Source organism: Parasteatoda tepidariorum, chromosome 5 (assembly GCF_982258835.1).
Source record: "Parasteatoda tepidariorum strain Cologne lab strain chromosome 5, Ptep-v5.0, whole genome shotgun sequence".
In the NCBI taxonomy this organism is placed as follows: domain Eukaryota; kingdom Metazoa; phylum Arthropoda; class Arachnida; order Araneae; family Theridiidae; genus Parasteatoda; species Parasteatoda tepidariorum.
The window spans coordinates 96,318,401-96,338,760 of record NC_141759.1 but is presented as its reverse complement, the minus strand read 5'-3'; the positions used below and the strand labels follow the sequence as shown (position 1 = coordinate 96,338,760).

At 32.6% G+C, this 20,360-nt stretch overlaps 1 protein-coding gene across 1 annotated transcript in view; it reads left to right on the top strand.

The window, feature by feature from the left end:
• Positions 1 to 20,144, top strand: part of LOC107444569 (uncharacterized protein CG3556) — a 29,878-nt gene extending 9,734 nt beyond the window's left edge. Inside the window, exons 3-8 of the mRNA XM_043047120.3 lie at positions 6,339 to 6,592; positions 10,045 to 10,202; positions 12,816 to 12,984; positions 16,441 to 16,600; positions 18,391 to 18,545; positions 19,977 to 20,144. Of these exons, the coding sequence (XP_042903054.2) occupies positions 6,339 to 6,592; positions 10,045 to 10,202; positions 12,816 to 12,984; positions 16,441 to 16,600; positions 18,391 to 18,545; positions 19,977 to 20,056 (976 nt within the window). The 3' untranslated portion in view covers positions 20,057 to 20,144. The remainder of the gene's footprint in view (positions 1 to 6,338; positions 6,593 to 10,044; positions 10,203 to 12,815; positions 12,985 to 16,440; positions 16,601 to 18,390; positions 18,546 to 19,976) is intronic.
• The last annotated feature ends 216 nt before the right edge of the window (positions 20,145 to 20,360 follow it).

Here is a 20,360-nt window from a genome sequence, read left to right as displayed (position 1 = left end):
TTGATAGGATCACAATTTCTTAAAAGGCTACTGCTATGCTGGATAATTCCCTGCATTAAATTCAAGCTAGAATAAATAAATAAAAAAAAATATCAATAACTTAAGCTTTCCTACATTTTAAAGTCTAAAGCTATTCTATCTTTAAAAAAAAAATTTATTCAACATTTTCACTTAACGTGAAAATAAATCTTCGAAATGAAATTGAAATATACTTTATAATTAAGAATGATATGGTTTTAAAGAAAAATGAAAACAATTTTTTTTGTATTTATAACGCATCATTTGAATAATAAGACATATCTCATTTTAACACCTTTTTTAGAACCTGGACTAAAAAATTTCGTCAACTATTAACAATGTTTCAGTTTGAAGTTTGACATTATAAAAATACGTTAAGATTAAACCTACATTTTCATTAAGCTACATTAGGGCCCTGGCTAAAGAGAATAGAAGGTCTAGTTCACTCCTCTCTTAGAGCTGAAGCTACGATTTCCCTTCTCATGACGTCACTGTGTCCACAGATCTCGGAGATCGCAAGCAAAGATATTATGATAACTTTGCATCTTTCTCTTTGTAAAAATAAGTTAGACATTTTCTGGTTATTAGCTTTCAAACTTTACGTAATTAACACATTATTTCCGTTCATAAACATAGTTCAAAAAAACTTTCTTGGCCATTATATTAAAAAAAAAAAACCATTTTAAACTTATAAAAATGTCTTACTAGTTGGCGAAAATGACACTATAAATACTTTATTTTAAAAAGTTCAGTTTAAACTTTAATTATTAAGAAAAATGAAAGCATATATCGACACTTTTTTTATCTACATATTCTTTTATAACAATAAGTTGAGTTAAATTTAGAATTCCTGATTTTAAAACATGCCGTTAATATCAATTTGTTTATACTTAATCATTAGGAAGCATCAACCTTAAACGCTAATTACTGAAACAAAATAATAATTTAGGTTCATAATGACATTAGAAATTTTACAATTGTTTATAGATATTTAAATTTACGATGATATAATACATAGATATTTAAATTTAAGAGTATAATTTTTAAAAAAAAATCATAAATATTTAGAATGACTGCACTAAAAAATATGTTATAAAAATTGGAGAATTCCAACTATATACTATATATTTTATTTATACTTTTTATTTACATATTAATTTTCTTTGACTTTATCCATTTTTTAATTTTTTTCACCTGCCTTTCTTTTTGAAGTAATGAGGCGGTTTCTATTTAGATAATGAATTTTTATAAAAGTTCTTAACGACAGAATAAACGTATTGCTGTTTTATATTAACTGTGTCATTTCGGAATCCATTCTTTACATAGTTGTTCATTTACTTTAGGGAACACGCGGTTTCCTTTTGTTTTTCTATCAAAATTTTTTCAAGTTGCAATCGCGCAAACTGGCATTTCGATAATAGTTTTAAATTCTCGTAAATTCACTTCAAAAACTGAGGAAAGTCATTATAGAAAGTAACAAATGTCTTAGAATATGTCGCAAAAAGAAATGCTCCAATATTAGAGCTAGCAAGGCCGAACGCTCCGTTCTTGAAGTAAAAGTGCGAGCTTTGCGCCAAAGTGACGTCACTAGAGAATATCGGAGGATTGGCGCGGCAAGAGCTACTTCAAAGGAGTGAATCAGCCCTTCTATTCCCTTTAGCCCTGCATTAGGGCACAATTTATTATACAGATATTGACCATCTAAAATAGTTTGTTTTAATTATGAAAATTAAAACGAAAGCAAGAACGTATTGGCACAGCAATTATAAACTAAAGGTAGATGGACGCGTGTGACGTCATTTCGTGAATAATCACGTGACTCCCAGTTTCGAGTGAAAACGAAAGCGTTTTTTGCTTAAAAATAACTTAATAAATAGCATTTATAGGAAAGTAATAAAATGTTTTCTGGGCGTTTTGAGTGCATTTAAGGTCCATTGTGTAAAAAAAAAATTGTATTTCTTACAACTCAAAATTGTTTCGACTATTATTAAATCAAATAAAAAATATTTATCGAAATTCACACCGAATTAATTTTGTATAAACTAAATTTATAATTGCATGCAAAAATTTTTCAATTTTCTTAGTTCTCGAGATATGGCGAAGTACGCAAAGTTGTTGCTGTTTCTAATCCTTCACAATATTAGCCTCGGCTATATCAAATCCACGAGTCCAAACAATCTAGCCAAGTCGCACACCGAAATTGGTCGTAAGAAAATTTTCTCTTACGGAAAATTCCAGACAATCTAGGATGTGTTCGGTCCTGTTGCTACCTGTTAGGAAGACTTGACTCCCAAATTCGAAAACGCAAAAAGTAAACTTAACATTAAGGGGTCCAAATTTTAGATCGCTCTTTTGACCATATTTCCCAGACAGCGGCTAACTGCTATATCTTGGGGGTCAGAAATCCGAATCCGTTGACAATAAGGTATGTTTTATTCAGAGAAAGCACGTTTTTGTGCCTGATTTCGTAACTTAAGATATCATCTACACTAATTAGCATATTCGAGGTCACCCCCTTGAACCATTAAGACTGAGTCCTAAAACGTGAAGACCCGCAGATCGTTAAGACACGGTTCCCAGCAGATCACCGAAGTCGAGTGTCACTGGCTACGGTAAGTGTGCGGGTGGATGACCACTTGGATCAGTCTGCGTAGTTACCGAGGGTGTGCGGTATTGGTCCTCGTTAAACTGTGCTACCGTAAAAAGTTCGACTTCTCGCGCAGGTCGTCGGGCTACCGAAGCGGGGGTGCCATCCCTCCGCAGAGGATCAAAATTGTGGTGGCATGTCTTCGGATCATCCTCCGGGATGTTTCCTTCACCGTCGCCAATAGCCCATTGTGCAGCTCTAGTGCGACATAAATTAACAACAACCTAAAACGTGAAGATCCGATCATTAGATCAATTTTTCTTTTTTTTTTTTTACGCACTGGACGTTTTTCAAGATTCTTGTCTCTAAATATTTTTACAACCTACCTATATAAAGGAATTTACCTTTTTAACTGCGGATAAGAGCTGCAAGTACATTGAACCCAAAATATAAGATAATTTACGCAAAGAAAACAAGGAAAAACGGGTAGCAAAAAAAAACACACACACATATATATATATATATATATATATATATATATATATATATATATATATATATATATATATATATATATATGTAACATTATTTTATTTTCATTTATTTTATAAAATATTTTAAAAAGGCGAAAAATTATCAATGAAATTTTTTTTTTCAAGCCACACGAATCCATCGACGAAATTAAGGATTTTTGATACTGCATTAAAATCGCAAATGCAAATTATATTAAGTAAAGAGCAGCAAAAATAGAACGATTCGTTAACAAAATGTAATGAAGTAAAAGTACTAGACTTTGAGGAAAAAGTTAATTATAAAACGATTGTTTATCTGAAAACGTAAGTGGTTTCACTTTCTGGTCGGTTTTTTTTTACTTACAGTGAAACTAAAGGAATTGCTGGAAGTTTGATTAAAGTAACTTTTTGGACTGTTTTATTCCAAATATCTTATTGAGTTTATTTGCTTTTGTTGCATTACCAAAATGCGCAGAAATACATTATAAAGAATTTAATGTAATTTTTTTAATATTTATATATCTGAAAAAAAGGTTCTGCTTTTTTTCTCACAGTTTTCAGTAGTTAATGATAAATCTTTCTAATTTTCAATACATTTGAATCTTGCATTTATCTGTATACTATAACAATATTTAATGTAATTTGAAATACATTTTTATAATTTATTTAAATTTATGCTTATAAGCTAATTATGAACTGAACTTCTCCAAGTAGTATTTTCAAATCAAAGGCAGACTTATATAAAATACGACTTTTCGATTTGAAGAAAAAATCGCAAACCTTGAACATTTCTTTATGCAATAATTAAAAAATTGTCAAATTTAATTTCGTTCCGGTATCAAAATGTTAGCGAACATCTGAAGTAACTAAAGCGATTTAGATAGCAAAATTTATGCCAATTACAAAAATGGCAATCTGTTGTACATGAAAGTATTAGTTTTACAATACAAGCTTTGAAATAAAATTTTCCAAGTATTAAAACACTTTAAACTTGCATTGTGAAAAATATTTAGATTACTGATGTATTATAATTTATTTAGAGTACTTCATACATTGCGTGTAATTGATAATAAACTAGGTTTAAGGGGGAAAAATTAGTGATTTTTCAAAGTATACATATTGTTCCTTATGCACCTTTTCAATATTTAGACTATGTGTGAAGAATCAAGTAAAGAGTCAACTCTCTAGGGGACTCGAATCAATACTGAAGTGATGAAACATGCGCTATTGAAATCTCGCGAATCTCTATTGAAGAAAGCGGGGCTGAAAGCATCGGTTGAAATAAGAGTTTCATCAGGCAATCTAACTAGTTTTGATGTTTTCAGTCCCGCATTCCTGATTAGTGAATGTTAAAATTCCAAACTAGTTTGTTTTTACCTCTTAAATCTTAGACCCCTTAGTGTGTATCGTTTTGACTTCATTACAGAAATATTTTAAATGTATGTTAAGAGTGGTCATTGCTGAATACCCTGCATTTGATGAGCTTGGTTAAGAAACCGTATTTTCTCAACAATTTTTTTACATCAAATTTAAGTTTCTTAGTATTGTTTCCTGAAAGTTTTCCTGACCAATTAAAATAGCATTGTCATAAATCATGATTTTTAATATATCTATAATTTTGAATACATTTAATCTGCCGTAATTTACATGATTTTAATATTTATGCGCAGATAATTTGGTTTCAATGCCTTTTTATATGGGATTATTTTTGTAATGAATTTTCTTTTTCTTACATTTACCAGCCAAATTATCTGATGAAATGTATTAATACTTAATATTTTTTAAAAATTATAAAGTAACTGAAATAGCTAATTTTTCTATTTAAGATGTTTATATTTTTAATTATTACAAACTAATCTTTAAATAAAATCTTCATTAATTTTGTGTAAGCTTAACATACTGAAATTTTAGACAGGGAGGCAATTTATCAAATAGATATATTAGAGTAAATTTAGATCAGAATACATTAAAAAAAATATATATATATATATTCTAAATTTCTCTGGATAGAATAAGACTTCCCTCATTATTAATATCTTTTCGACTTAATGATTTATTTAAAAACTGATTTAAATTTTTTTAAACATGTCTTATAACCGTCGTTGAACAGCCGACCCAATTTTTGGGTTTACGACTACTAATGTTCAACTCCGTAGCCTTGTCATTTTGAACCCAATCCAGAAGACAAGGGAACTCCTGGATCCAGTATTAGGAGAAATGTGCCATCGTGGAGGACTTTTTGATGGAACTAAACCTCATTTGCGTTGCATGGAGAGGAAAACCACGAGAACCTCCCACGGTTAGCCTGACGGCAAAGGGACTCTAACCTAGATTCGTCTACCACTGAGGATATTTCATGTTAGCACTGTGGTCGATGAAAGCCGGGTGCGGATTCGTATCGACTAGCCATTGCTGGGATTTGAGCCCGGTTCATCTCATTGGAAGGCGAACGCTCTATCCCCTGAGCCATCGCGGCTCTTAAAAATATCTAGTGATTTATCACTAGTCAGGGGTCTGTTTAGAAGAAATTTGGGTCCGTTAAGGACCCTTCATAAAATCTTTTCATAAAAACGGACCCTTCGCAAAATCTTTTCATAAAAACGGACCCTTCGCAAAATCTTTTCATAAAAACGGACCCTTCACAAAATCTTTTCATAAAAACGGACCCTTCACAAAATCTTTTCATAAAAACGGACCCTTCACAAAGTTTTATCCGTTAAGGTCCGTTTTTATCTTCATTATTGGTTTGTTATTTGAATAAACCCTTCCCTGGGCAGGAAACAAGAAAGATGGATGTAAACGAAATAAGTTTTTTGTCTTCGGCAGACCGTTCTTGCATTATTCGTCCGAAATGAATATTCTGCGTTCAGCAGTTTAGGCTAAATACCACATATTTGTATGTTGCATCTCTAATTCAAAAGCAGCAATTGCTCTTCATTTTTGAAAATTTAATTTTTTTAATTATAATTTTACAGTGCTGAGCATAATCTTGTATCTATTTACAATTTAAAAACTCCTTGAAAAAGTTTTTATGCAATAACCGGATCCTATTTGCGCAAGTTCATAAAAGCAGGATCCTGGTTGAAAGAATGGGAGTAAATTTTTCACAATTTCACAAACCGGACCTTTCACAAAATGTCTGGACAGACCCCTGCTATTTTAACCACGATTTAAATTATGGTAATCCTGTATATTCTAAAATATTTTTCTATTTATTTTAGGAATAGCTCTTTTCCTGTTTATCCGAACAACCTGGCACTTTTCATCCACGCATTAATTGCAACAAACCGCAATCCAAGAAACTTTCATAACATAGACTTAGTAGCTCGCCTAATTGACCTGGTAAGAGGATATGAACAAACTACGCATCCATTCATATTATTGGCATTATGCAATGCAAAGTCCTTCGAACCACGCAACACTCATGTTTTGGAGTATTACTTGAGACATAACCAAAACTCTCGGAAAAGTATGGGTAAGTAATGTTTACGCAGAATTTTCGGAATTATCTTTTTTTTAAAACATTGATCTGTCAACAAATCTTAATTTTATTCTGAAAATAATACTATAAAAGTGTACCGGGCACAGCGGTTCGTTTCTATAGATGAATAAAACTTTCCTAAAGACTCCAAAAATTTATTAACAGAATCTTCTAGAAAATACAGCTATTTCATTCACTCAATTACAGCTCAAGTAGAGAGTAGTTCATAGGCTTTGAAATCTCAAATGGTTCAATGAACTTACTAGACTCTTAAATCAGAACACTATTGCAATCATAAGAATGCCAGGCACACTCTTATTTATGTAGAAAAGTATCGAAGAACTCCATGAATATTGGTCCTATCGCCTTGAAAATTTCCAAAAAAAATCGTTTTGTCGCCAAATCTGCAAAAATGTTGCCAAACCAAGTCCTCCATAAGAAATACAATAAACGTTATTTTCTCTTTAAATTACGTCAGAATTACGAGACTTTCTCACAAAATTTCTAATTAAATTGTCTAAGGGTCCGATATTCAGTCTCTTGATAAATTATTCACAATTGTACAGATATTTACAGATTCGTAACAAAATTAAGATTCCCGCAACAACCAGTTGTGAGCCAGGTGTTAAAGCTCTAAAATTTCGTGAACAACGGTATAATGGTGGCAATGTGGTTAGCATTGCGCGCATTCCGCCTTTACTTTCCAGACAAACTGGTAGCTTCGTGAGCTTAATCCGCATTTGAGGATCGTGCACAAATTTTTCACGGAGATTGAGCGCTCGCATTCCAATGAGGCGAACCGGGTTCGAATCCCAGTCGATACGAATTCTGCATCTGCCTTACACTGACCACAGTGCTGACGTAAAATATCCTCAGTGGTAGACGGATCATGGGTTAGAGTTCCCTTGCCGTCAGGCTAACATTGGGAGGCTCGCGTGGCCGCAAATGCTGTTAGTTCCATCAAAAAGTCCTCCACGAAGGCAAATTTTTCCAAATACTTGATCCAGGAGCTCCCTTGTCTTCTGGATTGGGTTCAAAATTACAAGGCTACGGGGTTGTACATTAGTAGTCGTAAACCCAAAATTGGGTCGGCTGTTCAGCGACGGATGTAAAATGAAATAAAATATAAAGTGACATCTCAGTGAGGCGGGATGGCTCAGGGCATAGTGTTTGCTTTCTAATGAGGTGAATCTGGTTCATATTCCAGCGAAATCTGATCAATAAGAATTCCGCATCCGACTTGCACCGACCAAGTGCTGACTGAAATATCTTCAGTGGTAGACGGATTATGGGTTCGAGTCCCGCTGCCGTCAGGCTAACCGTGGGAGGTTCTCGTGGTCTTCCTCTTCATGTAACGCAAATGCTGGTTAGTTCCATCGGAAAAAAGTCTTCCAAGAAGGGAAAATTTCTACCAATACTTGATCCAGGAATTTTCTTGTCTTCTGGATTGGGTTCAGAATTGCAAAGCTACGGAGTTGAACATTAGTAGTCGTAAACCCAAAAATTGGGTCGGCTGTTCAACGACGGTTATAAAATAAAATGAAATGACATCTCAGTGCCATTAAACACTGAGCTATCACGAGAAGTGTCTATATAAATTTAAAATTGTCTGTTATTCCAATTCTGAAAACCTGCACATTCTGAATTTATATTTAAAATTTGATCTTTTTGAAAATTTTTTCCCTTGAAACATAACGTGCTCCATGAGTTGTCTTGAAATTTAAAAAGTTGGAAGTCTCAAATGGGATGACTTTCCTTAAGTGTTATCTAAACAGAAAATGAATCTAATGTACAAATACAGAAAAAGACAAAGGTAAATTAATAATTAAAACATTAAAATCAAAATGGAAAAGCGTCTAAAGCAGTTAAAACCAAATTTGCTTTATTTTAATATAGATATTCAAACAAAGCAGGAAAAAGTCATAAAAAGCAATAAAATAAGGTGTGTTTTGGCAAGACAGCACTTCTTTCCTCTAAGTGCTACTAATTAACTGTTAAAAAATGTGCATTAATTTTTAATGTTAGATACTTTTTTTAACTAAGCAGTTTATATAACCAGGGGTCTGTTTAGAAGAAATTTGGGTCCGTTATCGGACCCTTCACAAAAAATCTTTTCATAAAAACGGACTCTTCACAAAATATTTTAACTTAAAAACGGACTCTTCACAAAATATTTTAACTTAAAAACGGACCCTTCACAAAATATTTTAACTTAAAAACGGACCCTTCACAAAATATCTTTTCGTAAAAACGGACCCTTCACAAAATATCTTTTCGTAAAAACGGACCCTTCACAAAATATCTTTTCGTAAAAACGGACCCTTCACAAAATATCTTTTCGTAAAAACGGACCCTTCACAAAATATCTTTTCGTAAAAACGGACCCTTCACAAAATATCTTTTCGTAAAAACGGACCCTTCACAAAATATCTTTTCGTAAAAACGGACCCTTCACAAAATATCTTTTCGTAAAAACGGACCCTTCACAAAATATCTTTTCGTAAAAACGGACCCTTCACAAAATATCTTTTCGTAAAAACGGACCCTTCACAAAATATCTTTTCGTAAAAACGGACCCTTCACAAAATATCTTTTCGTAAAAACGGACCCTTCACAAAATATCTTTTCGTAAAAACGGACCCTTCACAAAATATCTTTTCGTAAAAACGGACCCTTCACAAAATATCTTTTCGTAAAAACGGACCCTTCACAAAATATCTTTTCGTAAAAACGGACCCTTCACAAAATATTTTAACTTAAATTATTTTGTGAAGGGTCCGTTTTTATCTTTTAATCGGATCCTTCATAAATTTGTTTATCTTCATTATTATTTTGTTAATCGAATAAACCCTTCCCAGGAAGGGGGGGGGAAGACAGATATAAACGAACTAAGTTTTGTCTTCGGCAGATGCTTCTTCCTTTATTCGTCCGAAATGAATATTCTGTTGCAGCAGTATAGGCTAATACCAAATATTTGTATGTTGCTTCGCTAATTTAGTATTTGCAATTGCTGTTTATTTTTTAAAATTTAATTTCTTTAATTATAATTTTACAGTGTTGAGCATAATCTTGTATGTCTTTACAATTTAAAAACTGCTCGAGAAAGTTTTTTTGCAATAACGGAGCCCATTTGCACAAATTCACAAAAGCGGACCCTGGTTGAAAGAATGTGACTTAACGTTTATTTTATATTCACAAATTACGAGTAATTTTTTCACAATTTTACAAAAACGAACCTTTTACAAAATGTCTGGACAGACCCCTGATAACAAATATCCAATTTTTAATTTTTTTTTATAGTTTGAAATTGCTAAATAATTTGTGTTCGATTTGTTATCCATAAAAGGATAATCATGTAATAGATTAATGATCGGAGAAGCGATAAATATGAAATTGTTTTGTGATACTTAGTATATAGTAATGTATTTTCTGTATCTCCTTTCTAGAGTACAAGGCATTGGCCCTCCAAGCTTATGAATGTGCTGGAACTCAGAATATTAAAATCAACGACAGTGTTGTGTTCGAAAATAGAAGATTTTTAATCAGTCAGCAATATCCTGATGGTAGCTTTGGAAATGTATATACTACAGCACTAATTGTCCAGGTAGGTACATAAAGTAATTGTCCTTAACTAGTTTCCTTACCCAGCTTGGAAGGTTCTAGTGTCTTAAACTTGAAGCATAACTATAATTTAAACTATACAATCTCGCTGTATTTGGTCTTTAGAACGGACCAATAACACAACCTTTATTTAAAAAAGAACCTGTAAGTTAGCGAATTTTTCGAACTTGTTGAAAAATTTTAAAATAAATAATCCTAAATTTTAGTATTATCTTCTCGAGCATGCAGCATTGGAATAACCGTTCAAATATTTTAGTTTACAAAGGCTTTTCATATTAGCATTTTGTGTCATTTTTCATTTATGAAAAATGGCTCAAAATATCAACCTGGCGTTGAACACTCTATTCAAATTTTGAGTTTACAAATGTTAAACTCCGTAGCCTTGTTGCTTTAAACCAAATCCAGAAGACAAGGGAACTCCTGGATCAAGTATCGGAAGAAATTTTCCCCTCGGGAATTTCTTGATGGAACTGACCCGTATTTGAGTTACATGGAGAGGGTAACCACGAAAAACTCACACGGTTAGCCTGTTTGCAAGGGGACTCTATCCCATGATCCACAGAGGATATTTTACGCCTGCACTGTGGTTGATGCGAGCCGGTAGTAGAATTAGAATCGACCAGCCTCCAATGGGATTCAAACCTGGGACACCTCATTTGGTGGCGAGCGTTTTATTCCCTGAGCCACCACGGGTCTCATTCTTAATAATCAGCGTAGTAAACGCTAATTTAAGATAGGCTAACAATCATAAATATCTTACAAACTCGCAGCACTTCTAAAAATTACCTGCCAAAGAACATCAGACTTCGAAAAACTGCTTTATTCAAAAGCTATCCTGCTTTGCAATCTTTTCGACTTTGCATTAAATCAAAAGGGGTCTTTAATACCATTGACTATCATAGCTTGCTTTTAATGTACTGCCTGTATCCGCAACGAATTTATTTTTAAAAAAATATTAAGTGGACAAGAACTTCTGTATACCGGTTTTAAAAAAATTCGCATGTTCTACAAGAAGTTGAAACAGAATAGAGCAGAAATAAAAGCTTAAATGCTAACAGTCGTACAAAACTTTTTTTTCTCTTTTTAAATTGCTCTTGCGCTAGTAACATAATAATTTAGAGATATATTTTTATTTACGTAAGTTAAAAATAAAGGTCTTAAAGCTATTGTCTCAAAGTACTGAAAATTTATAATTGTGTATACAGGAAAATTCTAGAAGTTATTTTTTTCCAAATGTAATTTTAAAGTAGCTCTACAATGTTATGTTAACCAAATTTTATTGTATTTAAATTTATGAAATGGCCAAAAATTAATGGTTTCACAGTGTATTTTTGAAGAAAACTATTTTGTTTGCAATATGTGACATACAAAAATTCCAAGTAAACATAAAAATCTAATTTTGAATTTTTGTCGCTGACTTGTTTTTTGTTTTTCTGCAAGGTAGTGCATAATTTAATGGAATCACAGGGTGCATAGCGTTTTTAAAGCCCTTAAAGGTGCTTATTTTTGACTTACGGTTTTTAAAAACCCTTAAAGGTGCTTTTTTTTTATTCGGGGTCTGTAAAAAGTCCTTAATTTTCTGTATTTTAAAGAGATTTTTTTTCTTTGCCGTGCCGATTGTTCTTAATTACAAAAAAATGCAGAATTCTCACAATTTTCTTTGCAATATTTATCAGAATCTAGTTATTTTATGATTATGTAAAGTTTTTAAAATTGTTTTTGAAATTTATTGATTTAATGTTTATAAACTAAGAAATTTAAACGATAGAGAATACTTTTTATTAGTACACAGATCCTAATTATGACTTTTTTTTTTTTTGGAAAGTGATTAAAAAGTGCATAAATAGTACTTAAAAGGTGCTTATTTTTTGTTGAAAAATCTGCCTTCTCACCCTGGAATTAAATCTTCCTTATCAGGGGTCTGTTTAGAAGAAATTTGGGTCCGTTAACCGACCCTTCACAAAATGTCTTTTCATGAAAACTAACCCTTCACGAAATATCTTTTCATGAAAGCGGACCCTTCATAAATTTTTATCTTCGTTTTCGTTTTGTTAATCGAATAAACTCTTCCCAGGGGAGTGGGGGGGGGGAGGACAGATGTAAACGAAGTAAGTTTTGTCTTCAGCAGACGCTTCTTCCTTTATTCGTCCAAAATGAATATTCTGCGTTCAGCAGTATGCGCTAAATACCAAATATTTGTATTGTCGCATCGCTAATTTAGTAGCAGCAGTTGCTGTTTATTTTTTTAATAAAATTTCTTTTATTATAATTTTACGGTGTTGAGCATAATAGTGTATCTCTTTAAAATTTTTAAGGTCTCCTTGAAAAAGTCACAAAAGCAGGACCCTGGGTGAAAGAATGTGACTTAATGTTTGTTTTACATTCACAAATTACGATGAATTTTTTCACAATTTTACTAAATGTCTGGACAGACACTTGAACTAATTTTTATAACAAGAAAAAAACTTGGTGCGTTCACATTTAGGAAAATTGTGCGAATCGTGATGAATTCATTACATCAGATTATTAATAATTATTGAATTATAAATCCCTATTTATGAGTGTTCATAAAAACTTTCATTAATTATCTTTCCAGGCCTTAGCGTCTGCTCCTCATTTGTCATGGAATAAAAAAGGTGCACTGGACTATTTAAGAAAACAATCTCTCAATGAAGTCAATATGGTGTCAACTTATCTAATTCAACTAGCGTTAAACGCAGATAGGATAAAATTTATAAAAGATATTCATCCAGAATTGATAATGGGTAAGTTTTCCATTTTAAATGGTTTTCGAAGCTCTGTCGCCAAGTAAAATAAAAACTCTGTTTAAGTGTCTTACTCTTGAAGCAAAACTGGATTTGGACTATGTTATGAAGCTGGTTCGAAACGTGTATAACATGGTGCGTAGCGTTTTTAAAAAGTGCATAAAGGTGCTTTCTTCATGGATTGTTTTTAAAAAGTGCTTAGATTTTTTTTTCTTTACCATGTGCATTTTCTCTACATCAATGCAAAAGCGCGCTTTTCGCATTGTTCTATTCAACTTTTCACAATTCATTCAACCACAATCTATTTCGAAGTCCTGTCGGTCCAAAACCTATCAAAGGGCTAATAGTTTTACATGTTTGATAAAGTACTTGCGAGTCCGCATGTGCGTCTACTGAGCTGGGTTCGATGAGATTCTTGCACTCTTATGTGCAACTCTGCTGCATTTTGCAAGATATTCTTCTCAATTTCAGGCTTCATTTTCCACCCTCTCATATCAAACCTGAAGAATCTCTTTACCTTTTTATAACGGTTAATATAATCGGGTAGTTTTTTTTGCCAGAAACTAGTTATTTTATCATGATCGTGTGAAGTCTTTGAAAATTATTCTTCATTTTGTTAATGTACATAGAGCTTAATATTTTTTGAGTGCTTAAAAAGTACTTTGTGCTTATTTTTTGTTGAGAGATTTTCCTACACACTTATTGTCTTATTGTTTGTTTCATGATTAAAATGTGTAGAAAAGCACTTTAAAAATATTTAAAGATCATAAAAATTAAAACATCATTATTTTATGTAATAATTAAAAAACTTAAGACTTTTTTAAATATATAAATTTTTTGCATTTATAAATTTACTCACCTTTGCTATATATTTCTAAATGTTCATTTTTTTCATTATCTTAAGCTTTTGTTAATGTATATAATTAGCGCTTGAAATTTTTTTCAGTGCTTAAAAAGTACTTGAAAGGTACTTATTTGTTGAAAGCTATGGGCTACGCACCCTGTAAAAATTAGCGCAAAAAATTAAACTAATTTTTTAATTTTGGGCGCATATTTAGTTAAATCATATGTCTAGCTACTCAGTTTCCCAGTGTTAATTCTGTGCATTTTAGCTTCCTCTTGCAACAGATGATGTATTATAATTGCAAAAGTAATTTATCATCCGATTATCTGGACTGGACTTCCGATTTTTGATACTAAGTGAATTTTATGTTTGTGGAAAAATGAAACACTGTTGCACTTCCGCTGTTATGATTTACTAGCGAATAATGTCTATCATTTCGTACATGGCATGACTGACAAATTATTTTTAGTTTTTAAAAAAATTGCTTTTTAATATTTTTGTATCTCTTATCTCTATGGTAAGAGTTATTATTAATATAACAGGGTGCGTAGCGTTTTTAAAAAGTGCTTAAAGGTGTTTATTTTCAACTTTCGTAATTTAAAAACCCTTAAAGGTGCTTTTTTCATTGGTGTTTTTAAAAAGTGCTTAAGTTTCACTTTTCAAAAATGAGATTTTTTTTTTCTTTACCATGTCGATTTTTGCCACGTACAATGCAAAGGCGTTGTTTTCACGTTCTATTCAAAGTTTTCACAATTCATTCAACCACAATGCATTTCGGCTTTACCTTTGGTAAGTAGCGTATGAAAGCACCAATCATATTACATGCTTGATGAAATATTTAGTCCGTATATGCATCAACTGAACTGAGGTCGGTGAGATTATTGCACTCTCATGTGTAACTCTGCTGCAATTTGCAAGCTATTCTCAATTTCAGGCTTCATTTTTCACCCTCTGATATCGAACCGAAAAACCTCTCTTATCTTTTTATAGTGGCTAATCAGGGGTCTGTTTAGAAGAAATTTGGGTCCGTTAACGGACCCTTCACAAAATATCTTTTCATAAAAACGGACCCTTCACAAAATATCTTTTCATAAAAACGGACCCTTCACAAAATATCTTTTCATAAAAACGGACCCTTCACAAAATATTTTAACTTGAAAACGGACCCTTCACAAAATATTTTAACTTGAAAACGGACCCTTCACAAAATATTTTAACTTGAAAACGGACCCTTCACAAAATATTTTAACTTGAAAACGGACCCTTCACAAAATATTTTAACTTGAAAACGGACCCTTCACAAATTTGTTTATCTTCATTATTATTTTATTTATCGAATAAACCTTTACCAGGGCAGAAAACAAGAAAGATGGATGTAAACGAATTAAGTTTTGTCTTCGGCAGACGATTCTTCCATTATTCGTCCGAACTTAATATTATGCGTTCAGCAGTATAAGCTAAATACCAAATATTTGTATGTTGCATCTCTAATTTAGAAGCAGCAATTGTTGTTTATTTTTTAAAATTTAATTTTTTTAATTATAATTTTACAGTGTTGAGCATAATCTTGTATATCTTTACAATTTAAAATAATTGTAATTTTGCAATAATTACAATTACAATTTTGCAATAACGGACCCTATTTAAACAAATTCATAAAAGCGGACCCTGGTTGAAAGAATGTGAGTAATTTTTTCACAATTTCACGAAAAACGGACCTTTCACAAAATGTCTGGACAGACCCCTGCTAATATAATCAAGAAAAAGAGTTCTTTGTCAGAAACTACTTATTTTATCATGATCACGTAAAGTCTTTAAAAATTATTTTGTTGGTGTATATAGTGCTTAAAACTGCTAAATGAGTGCTTAAAAAGTACTTAAAAGGTGCTTATTTTTTGTTATAAAATTTGGCTACGCATCCTGTCTAACAAGTGAATAAAAGTCACATTGACCACGTCAACCTTCATTTAAGAAAAGGTAACCCTACATTAAATAGAGTTAATATGTCTTATATATTAGTGAATTGGGTTGTATTTTTGTAGCTGTACACTCTGCAGCACTTCCCCACCATAATTATATCTGTGATAGACTTCGATGAACGGATACCACTTGTTGATTCATTGCTGTTTTGTGAGATGCCGGGAGAGCTGTATTTAGATCACCGTGCTTTTAAAGGTTTCTCGTGAGAACTGTATTGAGTTCACGGTCGTGGTCGCTTCTGTGTTGCCATTAGCAGTCAAGTATATACAAGCCGACGTGTGTGATTGAGTCTGAGTAGCAACAGTGCGAGGAGGTGGTTAATGTCTCAGTCACAAGTAGCAAGTCAATTGTTCAAGGGGAACCATCCATCGAGACGGGAGTTTCAGTCAAGGGAGGAGTGTTCACATCGCGTCCGGGTCACCAATATGGGGAGAGTCGCATTGACCACGCAAACCTTCATCTATGAAAAGATAACCCAACATGGAATCGAGTTAGCATGTCTTATATACTAGTGAATTGGAATTTTATTTTTGTAGTTGTAGACACTACACTTCATGCTTTAAAATTACTAAATGTGTTTACATTTCTATATACTTGCTTTAACTTGGCAATAAATCATTTAATTTTTTCAGAACGTGCTGAAACCAAGAAAGCTGAGAAGTTCTTTGTACAGTACAGTTTGAGAGTGGGTCGCTATCCCAATGTCCATCATACAATCACAATCAATGTTCCACCTAATTCCAATTTTTTTGAAGTCATGAAATTGTCCTCTGCAAATGATCCTAAGTACAAGTAAGTTCTTTGATTTGGTACATATACTTGCAGTTTATGTGTCATTTTAAACTATTTTGGGCCAACATTAAAAGACTCAGCTTCTCAAAAGAATAGACTTTTATCTATGCCTTATGGAAAAATGCAAATTTCTGAGAAATTGTCTTTAGCACGTTGAATACCATGGGGATCATAGGTGACCGGCACTGACTTTGTTCGTAGAGCCACAGGGATCACCGGTGACCTGAGAAGCAAAGATTATCAGAAACACATAATTCGAGTAAATTTTAAATTCGTTTATATTATCGTTACTAAAATGGTGTGAAGAAATTAATGCAATATAGAACACACAAAAATAGTTTTATTAACTTGCAAATTCCGTACAAAATTCCGGTATGAAGTACCGGCACTTTGTGTGCATCATACAGTTTATTATAAAAGCCATTTTTTTTCCAAAATCCATCTATACTGTAATTTTTGCAGTAATAGTTTTTTAATTAAAGGTATTCAGTGATTTTAAGGTAATTATTACTGTAAAATTACGGTATATTAAATATTTTGTCCCGGTAGAAATAAATTTTATGATAAAAGAAACCTGCACCCTGAGAGAAAGTAATTTTTTATCGTAATTAGATCTGGAATTTTGTACAGTGCAGACTCTTTTTCAAATCTTTGTAAAACAATTTTTGAAGTTTCTCTTAAGTCTTGTCATTGTTTAACACGTTGAATACCATGGGGGTCACCGGTGACCGGCACTGATTTTGTTCGTAGCGCCACGGGGGTAACCGGTGAAGCCAAGATTATTAAAAAAGCATAATTCGAGTAAATTTTCAATTTTTTAATATTATTATCGTTACTAAAATGGTTTGAAGAAATTAATGCAATGTAGAACACACAAAAATAGTTTTATTCATATACAGAGATGCGAACTTGCTCCGGACAGCGAACAAATATTTTCAAGTGGTAATTTATTAATTGTGATTCTTGGTTTAATAAATTCATTTTAGTAGATTTTTATCCACCACTATCTCTAAACAATTCGTAGGCATATATAATTCAAGACTTTTTTTCAGATATCATGCTAAACCTTCTTAAAAAAAAAAACTAGCAAAATCTGTCTAATATTTGCAAATTTAGTTTGTAATTATTTACCGTTGTGGCCAGACAGGCAAGCCATGTAAAATTAGCGTGGCATTCAACGTGTTAATAGACACGAGGCAGCCAGTTTCGCGAATTTGAGATGTTCCCGTTGCTGTTACTGACCAACTCACAGCACTATGTAGTTAAATCCGAAGGTGATAAGCTGCGATTTTCCAATCCATCGGCGTTTAACGACTCGCTCCCCTGTCTAGCATTTTTTTAAATAAGAAAAAAAACTTGAATCTTGCTATTGTTTTAGTTTAGATAAGAAATTTTAAAGGAAATAAAAGTTTGTATTATACCTGGGAGCAATTACAGACAAGATTAAAATCTCAAGTCATTAAAAGCAGTTATTTTTTATTTAAATTTATTCTTTTTAATACTCTTCACCGCATTGAGACATAATCGCCTCCTGGTTGGGAACCACTGAACTAATGTTTTCTTTTTTCCATTACCATAAATGCTTTAAATGAAATTGAGAGCTATATCAATCGAAATTTTGCCCTATTTATGCAAAAAAAAAAAAAAAAAAGTTTATAATAAAATTTAATCAACTATGCTATTTTTTCTAATTTAATTGAAACTCAATTTAAAAAATGAAAATTTTTTGTATTTGATCGTCAATAGCGAAAAGAAATTTTGCACTATGTTTTTTGATTTTTACTTTTCAGTTTTTCTTACTACATGGATAAAAATAAAGAACCAAGCATCTATGCGATATCAGACGTACCCAATGATGCCGAGGAAAATTTGTACTGGCGATTATGCGTACAAACTGACATCAATCACGACAGGCATACCTCTACTGTGAAAACATTTCAAAGATGTAAGTTTTTTCTACACAATTTTATTCTTTTATACAAATCAACCAACTCTTGACATTGTGTATTGGACAGCATACAGATAAAATGTCAATACTTGTTTGGTAATTAAGTAAATAGCTTTCAAATAGAGGTTGCTCCCGAATTCGTTAAAGAAATTAAGAGGAGTGGTAAAAGGAATCTAGAGGATAAGTTTACTTTTTAGAACATGGGATTGAAATGGTAAAAAATCAACAAAACCCCATGCTAGTAAAGAACAAAAAGATAATACAAACTTGATAAGTACAAAAAGATTTATTTGATTAATTATCACTCGAGTGCTTGGAAGGGGTGTTCGATGACGTCATTGCAGGCAGTCTACGACCCAGACTATTCCCGAGCGTGCTCAAAGTAACTGGCAAAGCGATGGCATTCCATACTGTGAGATTCAGTGTCCATGAAGTGTCGTATAAACTAAGATTTAAGGTGGTCACATAAAGAAGTAACAGTGATTGAGATCTAGTGAACGCATAGGCTCATTCAACCTGTATCGTGGCTTCCTATCCACTTCCTTGGCTATGTTACATCGAAGTGACAATACACCTGAAGGGCATAATGTGCAGCTGTACAATCATGCATGAACATGAACTTCATAGCTTATAATTTCTCTACAGAAAGTACTCCCCTTCCTTCAAAGTCTAAGACCGTCTGCTGTTATGGAAACAAACAGCACATTTTAAAGAGAGGAGCTTCTTTTTCCCCTGTTTCTTCTCTCCCTAACCAGAGCCAAAACCTGTCTTAAATATTGACCTAATACCCCTTCTTGAAATAGTTAAACCTCATAACCTTAGTCACCGCCACTGTATCTGACGAATGGCGAGGGGAGTACTTTCCATACACTAGGTATGTCTGAATTCACTTTTTTTAAAATTTTGATGCACAAATAGTAGAGACTGAATTTGCGGTGAAAGGTTTCTCCAGCAGCATAGCGTTCTCTTAATGACTGACTATAGATGGTTGACCGGGTAAAGTTAAGAACAAGTGGGGTTAAAATTAGACTTCCGTCTTACAAGTTCAGATTTATTTTTACTACTGAGCATGAAAAACGTATCATCGAAAATTTTCTATACTTTTCCCCTTGTTGTGGTGGAGGCGTTGCTGTTAAGTGGCCTCCACCCACGCAATCTTAGATTTTAGGTTGAATTTTTAATTTGTTTTCCTGATATTTTTCTATAAACTTTTGATATAGTGTAATTAGGCACCTTTCAAAAAAGCTAGAAGATAAAGGGGCAGGCTTTAAAAGATTAGGAGATATAGTGCAATTTATTCCTGGTTCGTGAAGTCAGCCATTACTATACGCATTGGAACAGACATCTTACTAAATGCTTAAGTAGAAGGTGAAGTAATTGTCTTTAAAATTAAACATACTCTAATGCTGAAATTTCTGTTTATTTTAGCTCCAATCCACCTGCTTCCAAAGGAAAAAGATCACGTTGTATACTGGTACTTGGATATAGACTGTGAGGAAACGGTTTAGCTGTTTAATTTGTATCATTAAGTTTTTGGTTTGTAAATATTGTCCTTGTAAAAAAAATGTTATCACTGTATTAAAATATCTAAAAGTACTTGAAATATTTTTCTGATCTTAAAATTACATTTAAGATTGCAATTAAAATCATATATATCTCTTGAGACCAGAGCCTTAAATAGGGGCAGGAAAAGTGATTTTTTACTTAAATATACAATCTCGGGCCAAATTATTAGACTGATTATAAGATTCTAAGTAAAATCTTGATTATCTGGGGATACTGTACAGCATTATTCTTACTCTACCGAAACCG